The sequence below is a fragment of the Ailuropoda melanoleuca genome, chromosome 8, assembly GCF_002007445.2.
Source record: "Ailuropoda melanoleuca isolate Jingjing chromosome 8, ASM200744v2, whole genome shotgun sequence".
Taxonomy (NCBI): Eukaryota; Metazoa; Chordata; class Mammalia; order Carnivora; family Ursidae; genus Ailuropoda; species Ailuropoda melanoleuca.
This window is the reverse complement of record NC_048225.1, coordinates 75,721,701-75,731,446: the sequence shown is the minus strand read 5'-3', so window position 1 is coordinate 75,731,446 and position 9,746 is coordinate 75,721,701. Positions and strand designations below refer to the sequence as shown.

Genomic DNA, 9,746 nt, shown 5'->3' with positions numbered 1-9,746 from the left:
TATGTCTGCCTTTTATTTAAAAGGCACTTTTAACCAACTTTTTAAATTAACCAACCAACAACTAGTCCCAATTTCAATCAGAAAGAGACTCTCTAGTGTATTTTTTTAACTGAGAAAGTGATACACGTGGTAAAATATTCTAATGGTACAAAACACCACACTATGAGGAAAGGTTTCCTTTCTGTATTAGTCTGCTGGGGTTGTTGTAACAAAATACCACAGACCAGATGGCTTAAACGACAAATTTTCTCACAGTTCTAGGGGCTAGCAGTCCAGGATCAAGGTAACATCAGGATTGGTTTTTGGGGAGACCTCTCTTCCTGGCTTGTAGAAGGCCACTTTCTCAAAGTGTCCTCTCATGCATCATCTCTGTGCCCACACATATGGATACCAGCCCTATCACATTAGGGCTTCACCCTTAGGACCAACTGCATTTAAACTTAATTACCTAAAGGCCCAGTCTCCACATACAATCACATTGTGGATTAGGGCTTCAACATATGAATCGGGAGGGGGAAGGACGACACAATTTGGTCCCTAATATCTTCCATAGTGGATTCCCAGCCCTTCTGGGTTTTTGTTTTTGTATATGATGCTCACGTGGAAGCAGAGTCTGCATACTTTTTCTGCACCTTGCTTTTCTCACCTTACAGTAACAGATAGAGATATTCCAAGTCAATGCATATAGATCTACTTCAGTTTAATGGTTGTATACTGTCCTACTGAATGGATGTACCAAACTTATTTCCTATTGCTGGATAGTTAAAGGTTTTTGGTTTTGTTTTTTTTTCAGTCTTGTTGCAAAAATCCTTTAAAGAATATTCTTAGAAAATGCTTTTATACAATTTCTGTAAGTTTATCTATGGTATAAATTTTAGAAGTAGAATTTGTTAGATCAAAAGGAACTGCATATAAATTTTTGACATGTATTGTCACCCTGAACTTTAAAAATTTGTACCAATTTACAGTTCCATCAGCAGTGTTTAAGAAAGCTTGTTCTTCCCCCCTCCTTGGCCTCCCACCCCATTATACCACATGTACATACCTCCAACACTGTATTGGCAAACTTTTTCATCTTTGCCACTGAGATAACAAAAGGATCAGAGTTTCAAATTAGACTCACAACTCAGTAATCAGAGATCTTACCTAAGTTCAAGCTTCACTAATTTCAAAGACACCAGTAACCAAGACGCACAGACAAAATAGGAAGAAGTCTAGGACTCTTCATGCTGCTCCCCTGGTCCTTTCTTCCTGTGTTGGATGCACATCTGCTCAAGATAATTGATGTGGTTTCTAACTAAGGTATGCAGTCACCTCACTTACACAGAAGGAACCAACTCAGTTACGAAACACTCTCCATTTAAGGCTAAGTTACATAAGTTACATGATATTTTCCAGTCATGCACCTCAAATCCACAGATTCTTGCTGTGTTTACCATGGTCTCAGCCCAGGGCTATCCTGCTAAAGGAATTCTATAGATATGAACTCTCCTACTAGGAGATACTAGTTTGTTATCCTGCTAAAGGAATTCTATAGATATGAACTCTCCTACTAGGAGATACTAGTTTGTTTACCTGCTAAAGGAATTCTATAGATATGAACTCTCCTACTAGGAGATACTAGTTTGTTTACCATATTTCTAAGAATCACATGCTTGCTTGCTTTCCTAGGAGTATTCTTCTATAATGGGAGAGAATGGATTGCAGATCTGCTGCTAACAACTCCTTTCTTCCTGGTCACTGATAGATGAAAAATGATATTTCTTTTGATTTACACTTTGATGTTGAACAGTTGTTTATATATATATATAAATTTATATATATATATAAATTTTGTTTATATATATATAAATTTTTTATATTTATATATAAATTTTGTTTATATATATATAAAAAATTTTTTTTTTGCCTTATGGGAACAGAGACAATAGCAACAATATATTGAAACCTGGAAAGTAGGTGAATCAGTGACAATTACCTTAGTCTTGAGAAACAAGAATCCTAAGCAGGCCATGAAGCAACCTGATTCACATAGCTAAACCCTGCGTAAGGCTCAGAAGTGCTAGGTAACTCTGAGCTTGATGTAAGCTAAAAACAGGAGGAATAATAGAAAATTTGCTTAAGAATCAAATGCTCAGAATCCCTTCTCCAATCCAGTAGAAGCCCAGAGATTTAGTATTAGAAGAGGGTAAAACAAAAGATCTCTGGCTCAGAGGACACCAGGCCTAGTTAAGGTGGAAGGTCTGATGTTGAAAGAGAAATGATAAGAAAATTAGAGGACCAACATCTGAATAATTGAAACTCAAGAAAGAGAAAATAGGGTAAAAATAACCAAATAATTCAAGTTGTTGAGACTGGACCCTTGCTCTGACCCTATATCCCGGGCTATTTATATTCTTTCAGCTTACTGGTATATCTGATTCACAGTAACTGTAAAATGACATTTTCTGCACTTTCAGAAATGTTGGGGATAGTCAAAGGGCCTTTTTGTTCAGGTGACTAAGGGGTGGGGCTAGCATTACCCCTCCCCTGGGTAATCATACCAAAATGGTTGGCAGAACTAAAGAATTATGGTTAAAACAAACCAAAAAAGGGTGCTTGGGTGGCTCAGCCTATTAAGTGTCGGGCTCTTGATGTCCGCCTAGGTCATGATGTCAGCGTCCTGAGATCGAGCTCTTCCTCCGCTCCCGGGAGTCTGCTTGAGATTCTCTCCCTCTGGCCCTCCGCCCACTTGAGGGCACGTGCTGTCAAATAAATAAGTCTTTAAAAAAAAAAATAGAATGATTTATTTATAAAAGCTATGCCAATGAGGTGCCCCTACAAACTCGATAGTCGTAATGTCGTAAATTGTGGTGAAAGAAGGGTGAATCTTGTAATTGCCTCAGGTTCGAATTGGCTAAGGCACACGCAGGGAAGCACCCCATAACAAGCAGATTTACAGATATAAAATCAACTGTGTTAGAAAAAAATAACTTTCGGGGCCTCTGTGGAGTTTGGAGTAGTCTCACCATCAAGCCTAGGCAGAGAAACAAACTGTTAACAGCTTCCCTTCCTTCTAGGTCAAAGGCAGCCTGGGTCTGAGTAGTAGACTCACAGATAGGGAGCTATCTTCTTTTGAGAACCCGTGGTTCACTGTTTATCAGTATCGCCGGCCAGTTGAATCAGAATCTCAAAGCAGTGCTTGGGCATCGTCATTTTTAAAGCTTTTTAAACTTTACATTTTAAAGCCTTACAGGTGATTCAACTTGAGGTAATTGAGTTGAGAGTCGTCCTAGCAAGGCACGTTTCAATTAGTTACAATGTTTTGACTTAAAAATGCACTATAACACTGTCAACGAGGGACCTATAACTATTAAATGAGAAAGATGCGTAATACAAATGATAAGGGGGGGGGGATGAGTAAAACAATCCAGCTGGAGCGTGTGTGGGAGGAATGGATAAGTGAAACGAGAGAAAGTAAAAGCAAATCTGGAATTGTTCTGCATCACTACGCCCAGCGACTTCAGTATCATATTTAAACCTCCAAGCTTAAGGGGTGGGAGGGTGGTTGGTGAAAGAACACTGGAGTGGCTATACAAGGGTGATTTCCCACCTGAAACCTGAAGTCTCCGGTGTCTACCCAGTTATTTTAGGTTAAGAAGTAAAGGATACACGGGAAAGAACACCCAGTCTTCTTCCCAAATCTGACCAAACTAGCTGTAAATCTCCTTTCCGGACCAGAGATTCCGAACGTCTGGAATGAGGAGACGGGATTAGTAACCCTCAATATCTCCCTGCTAGTCTAACTGCACCGATAAACAAGGGGTCACACATCTTTCTTCCGAAAAGGCCCCAGAGGATCGGAAGCTGTCCTGGGGCTGCGAACCATCCTTCTTTTCTACTTGGCTTCTTTAGCGCAGGGGCACGGGCTGCGCACAAAGCATCACCTTCTAAATACCCCCTCAACCCCAGCCCCGAGCTTGTACCCGGAGCGCCACCCCGAGTGACTTCTCCGAGCTTCCCCCACCTCTTAACGCCCTGCACACCTGCCCTCCACGCTCCACTAACTCGACTCCCTCGACCATCTCCGCGGCCTGGGCCCGCCCCCTCGCCTGGCTCCAGGCCGCGGAGCACCGATCAGCTCGATGAGCGGGGGCGCTGCTGCGGCGGAGCGGCCGACGCCGGGCCCGCGCCCACTGTCTCCCCCTCCCCGCTTTCTTCCTGCGTTTACCACTCCTTCCCCCCCCCCCCCCTGCCCCCCCCTTTTTTTTTTTTNGGGCGTGGGGCGGGTTTGAGAGGAGTGGGAGGTAGCCTGGAACGTGAGTGGGTATCTTGGGGCAGAAAGGACCAGAGTTAGGAGCAGATGTCGGGGGACGTGGCCTGGTGCGACAGACTTTGGGGGGGGGGGTTGGGGCACGGAGCTACTTGCTGGAGGGGATGGATTTGTCTCATTATGTAAAGTCACGGGAGAAAGAGCGCCAACCCTGCTGCGTTTTTAATGACCAAAAGGTGAGGTGAATCATTATAGTTTGACGGTTTTTGTGAATAACATCTCCAGGCTGTGTCCATCCAAGTCACGTATTTCCATGAAACTGCACCAACCAAGACTGGTGATAGAGATGAGGAAGAGGAGTCAGAAGGGGAATGGAGGCCGGGAAAAGGGAAACCTCTGCCCAGATTGAAGCTTTTTGTGAAACGAAATGCATAGGGGGTTTTGTTTTCTGTGTAAAGCAAAAAAGAAGCCAACATTATTAAACAACAGGTTAGAAGTGTATTACATGTGAATAGAGAACTTATGGCCTCTTCAAAAAATACACACGAAATTGTAAACATGATGATGACATAAGCATATGGTGATGTGACGTTTTTTAAATGAATTATATATTGCTGTTCAACTCTCAGTGTTGAAATACATGATGAAAGCTCTCTTATTTACGTATGTACTCACACACAAATCCCCGAATTCATGTGTATTTTTTGCAGGAGAAATTTCAGGTAGAAATATATGCCTCGTTGTTTGGCACAAATCATCAGTTGCCCTGTGGTTCATCAAGCATTATTAATCTTGCCTGATGCTTTGCTGATGTCTTTTCTGTTTGTCAGGCACTGGTTTCTTGCCTTCATGAGGCTGGTCCTTGGATTACAGGACCTGATGATGCGGTTTGCTCATCATTAAACTTGTAGCTTTACTGTGTATTTCATAAAGATGTAAGTCTGCCTGTTTTTTGCCTTCGGGTATTAAAACAGCCCCTTTGTTGGGTTTAAAATATAAAAACATGCGGGTATAATTAAAAGAAAAGCTCAGATTTTTCCGTTGCTTCCTTTGTCATCTGTTTTTTTCCTGCATGCTGTAACATTTCTGTGTGAATGAATTATTCTGAAATCAAAGTATGAGGAATAAAATGGGCCAGATGTACGTGACAGAAATATAGAACTATAGAGCTGTTACTTAGGTAGCAAGAATTTGGTTTTTGTTAAAAGTGTTAAGTTTCTGGTTTGGAAGCATTTCTTATTCAAAACTGTCAGTTTGTTTTGATAGGAGGGCAACTTAAAATATTACTTTTATTTGGTTTATGAAACTGGACTCTGGGTTTGTATATAATATTAACCAGCAAACTGATGTCTAATTATACTTAAAGATCTTAGAGTTGTTTCTTCTTGTGAAAAGGGGAAGAGGGCTGCTGGGTTGTTAGAAGGAAGGCGTCTTTCTAGAACAGAACAAGTTCTGTTAATGGAATAAATATTAAAACTGATCATGCATAGCCGTTGATTAACTGGAGCCTATGTTTCTGCTATTTTAATCAGTAGAGTGACTATTAGTTACTTCTTTACTAAGCCTTAGTTCTTAGTTTCTTAGTGCCTACTTTAGGAGTGTCATAAAGACTTAAAGAAAATGCATGTAAATCACTGAGCACAGTGCCTGCCACAGAGTAAAAGATTCAGTACTTTAGCTATTCTCATTTTTCATCTGCCTTCTAATCCAAGATACTGAAAACTCAAAATTTGCATGTCAGCTTTTTCTCAAGAAAATTTGAATAAACTGCACATCAAGCATTTTCCTGGAAAATCATAATGCATATTAGCATATAAAAAGCTGTGAGACTTTCTGTAGCAATAAAATAAAAACAAAACAAAAAAACCTGGCTCTGTTTAACCCACTAACTAAACTTACCCCTTTTCTTGGAGCCTAGTGCTGTGCTTTAGAAGGGGATGTTATAACTTACAGAATATTTTTGCATGTATTACCTGATTTGACCATCCCAACTCCATGCAGAAGCCTAGAAATCACTAATTTACAGATGAAGAAACTGAATCATTGTTTAATCAATAACTAAAAATGCGAAAACCAAGAGTGTTCTGCTGTCTTCTAATTCCAGGTTAAATCTTAAAGCTTTTAATGTCTCATTTTCTCCCAATTTCCCCCTCTCCTAAGCAATCTGCTCTTGAATTTTATAAAAACTTTCACTAATTTCCCCTACATGTTCTCTTTAAAGAGTTACATCCATTTTCTCATAGTTTTAACTATTTTTCATGTATTGAGGCCTGGCATGGAGGACAGGATCACCCAGAATGAACCAAGCAGGAAGGCAGTGAAGTCCGAGAAATGAAGGAGGCCCCTTCGTATGAGGCCTTGAACACTATTGAAGTAATTTAGCTTCTATCCCAAAGTCTCAAATCAGATGAAATTTATTTTCTCTTCAAGGTGGTGAATACTTATTCTGCTGGGAAACAAAAGAGTACTTCTTGAGTAAAAAGTATGCCTCCCAAGTTTAAGCGCCACCTAAATGATGATGATGTCACTGGTTCTGTGAAAAGTGAAAGGGTGAGTTTAGAATCTTAATTTTTCAAACAGATTCAAAATATGTTTTCATTCTTTTTGTAAATAATTTGTTTTAGAAAAATTATGGCTATATTCTAATTCTGTTTTTTTCTTCATAGTAAATATTTTAAAGCGTGGATTTAAAATATTGGATTGGTGACTCAATTGAATTCTACTTCCATTATTGATCAGATTATACTCATAGCTTCTTTCTAGTCTTTCAAAGTGAATTTTATGCCAATACACAGCACCTTATTCAGAACTCTGGAACCAAATGTGGTTGGAATTCAGAGGTTTTCAGATTTTAAAAAGGTAGTTAAATGCATATTATATAACAGCAGTCTTTTTGGCCTCTGGAGCAGCACCTCCAAGTAGTATTTCTCAGAGAAATATCTGATTACTGAGACCTGTGTGGCTCAGTTGGTTAAGCGTCCAACTCTTGATTTCAGCTGAGGTCATGATCTCAGGGTTGTAAGATCTGACCCCCGAGTTGGGTTCTGCTGCTGGGTGTGGAGCCTGCTTAAGATTCTCTCTTTCTCTCTCCCACACCCTCCCTCACTAAAATAAAAAGAAGAAAAGAAATGTCTGATTACTCTAAATATATAAGTAAAGCATATAAATAAATTAGCTAACATCAATTCAGGTCACGTTTTCCTCCAAATAAGTTTTGGCTCCAAACTTACAAAACCTCTTTGTTTTCAGAACTTCTTAGATTTTTGGAATTGCAGATAAAGAATGTTAGTTCTATAATTGTCTTGGAGTCCAGAGTAGTTTTTATGTAACATTGAATTTCTAATTTATTCCAGAACATTCTTTTTTTTTTTTTAAGATTTTATTTATTTATTTGAGAGAGAGAGAGCACAAGTGGGGGGAGAGGCAGATGGAGAAACAGGCTCCAGACTGAGCAGGGAGCCCGATGTGGGGCTTAATCCCAGGACCCTGAGCCGAAGGCAGATACTTAACCGACTGAGCTACCCAGGCGCCTTTATCCCAGAACATTCTATGCAGATTATCTATAAATCTAGAAGTTGTGCAGAATTTTGGAAGAATTTGATAGGAATGTTGTAGATAGATTACTTTTAGAATAAGTACTCAAGAAATATTTATTGAGGAAAGCACTTAGTGTTTTTCTTTTTTATCCAGCAACCTGAAGCCCTCGCTCACTTCCTATTTCATTACTATTTCTTCATTTACTGATGCATTTATTGACCACCTGCTATTGTGCTAAAAAACTGGAGGGCACAGTCTCTGCCTGTATGGAGCTTATAGTCGACTTCACTTTACACATTCCTTTTTTGTACAAGTTCTGAACCTCATATTATTCACTCTTTACAACAGCTTGATTTTAAAGTATCTTTTAGTACAATACAGGAAACATTTGTCTTTTCCTTATTCTGACTCTCTCTAGTTTGTTTTTTACTTGAAGGGAGTAGAATCCACCAATAGACTAATTGCTAGGAAGCTTTTTAAAATAAGCTTTATGGGGGTGCCTGGGTAGTCCTTAAGCGTCTGCCTTCTGCTCAGGGCGTGATCCCGGGGTCCTGAGATCGAGCCCCACATCGGGCTCCCTGCTCAGTGGGAAGCCTGCTTCTTCCTCTCCCACTACCCCTGCTTGTGTTCCCTGTCTTGCTGTGTCTCTCTCTGTTAAGTAAAAATAAAATAAAATAAGCTTTATGTATATACTTAAAATTATAAAAAATAGTCTCTATCAGTTCCGCTGCTGAGAGTGTAACTGTGGCTCTTTCTCTTTACATTGTTGGCTGATTACTGCCACAATTAACTGTAAAAATAGGATATGGAACCAGAATTGAACAAAATTGGCTGTTTAAGTAGAGACCTCCTTTTGAATGTTTATCAGATGGTGAAATTTGATAACTGGTTCTAATAATCTATAAATTACTTCTAAAAACTTTTTAAAGTTTTATTCTACTTTCCCATTCCACTTTTCTTAGTAACAGTTTTATTGAGATATTATTCACATGCCATACAGTTCACTCTTTTAAAGCATACAATTCAGTGGTTTTCAGTTTATTCGCAGAATTGTGCAACTATCATCACAGTTTTAGAACATTTTCATCATTCCAAAAAGAAACCCTGTACCTTTTAGCATTCATCCCACATTCTTCTCATCCCCTCAACCCTAGACAACCACCAATATATAGATTTGTCTACTCTGGACATTTTATATAAATGGAATCATACAATATGTTGTCTCTGTAATTGGCTTTTTGGATTTAAATCCTAGTGTCTTTGAAGTTTATGCATGTTGTAACATGTATCAGTACTTCATTCCTTTTTATTGCTGAATAGTATCCCAGTATATGGATATATCACATTTTTCCATTCATCGCTTGATGGACATTTGGGATTTTTTGGAATATTAATGACTTTTTTCACACCACTTCTGGCTGTTGGCTTTTTGGCTATTTGACTGTAGTGTTAGAATAGTAGTGTTGTTGGGGCTCCTGGGTGGTGCAGTCAGTTAAGCGACTGCCTCTTGGTTTTGGCTCAGGTCATGATCTCAGGGTTACGAGATCCAGCCCTCCTGTCAGGCTCCGCACTCAGGGTGGAGTCTGCTTAAGACTCTTTTCCCTCTCGCTCTGCCCCTCCCCCTGCATACATGCACACACACTCTCTCTCTAAAATAAATAAATAAAATCCTAAAAAAAAAGACTCTTTTCCCTCTCGCTCTGCCCCTCCCCCTGCATACATGCACACACACTCTCTCTCTAAAATAAATAAATAAAATCCTAAAAAAAAAAAAAACTAGCAGTGCTGGGTTGCCTGGGTGGGTTAGTCTGTTGTGTCTAACTCTTGATTTCAGCTCAAGTCATGATCCTCAGGCTTGTTAGATTGAGCCCCACATTGGGCTCTGCTCTGAGCATGGAGCCTGCTTGAGATTCTCTCTCTTTCTCTCCCTCTGCCCCCCTCAAAGCCCCCGCCCGCC

The 9,746-nt window shown here is 39.8% G+C and overlaps 1 protein-coding gene across 6 annotated transcripts in view; it reads left to right on the top strand.

Annotated features, from left to right (window-relative positions):
* Positions 1-9,746, top strand: part of VAMP4 (vesicle associated membrane protein 4) — a 58,134-nt gene that overhangs the window by 23,645 nt on the left and 24,743 nt on the right. For 4 of the 6 annotated variants that reach the window (XR_004627247.1, XM_034666731.1, XM_034666730.1 and 1 more), the window contains one exon: positions 6,683-6,802. Coding sequence is in view for 5 of the 6 variants with exons in the window: in XM_034666731.1 (XP_034522622.1) it covers positions 6,737-6,802 (66 nt within the window). In the remaining variant the exon portion in view is untranslated. Of the gene's footprint in view, positions 1-4,358; positions 4,489-4,551; positions 4,742-6,682; positions 6,803-9,746 lie in introns of those variants that run through there. The other 2 variants (XM_019809204.2, XM_019809205.2) reach the window with 2 other exon arrangements.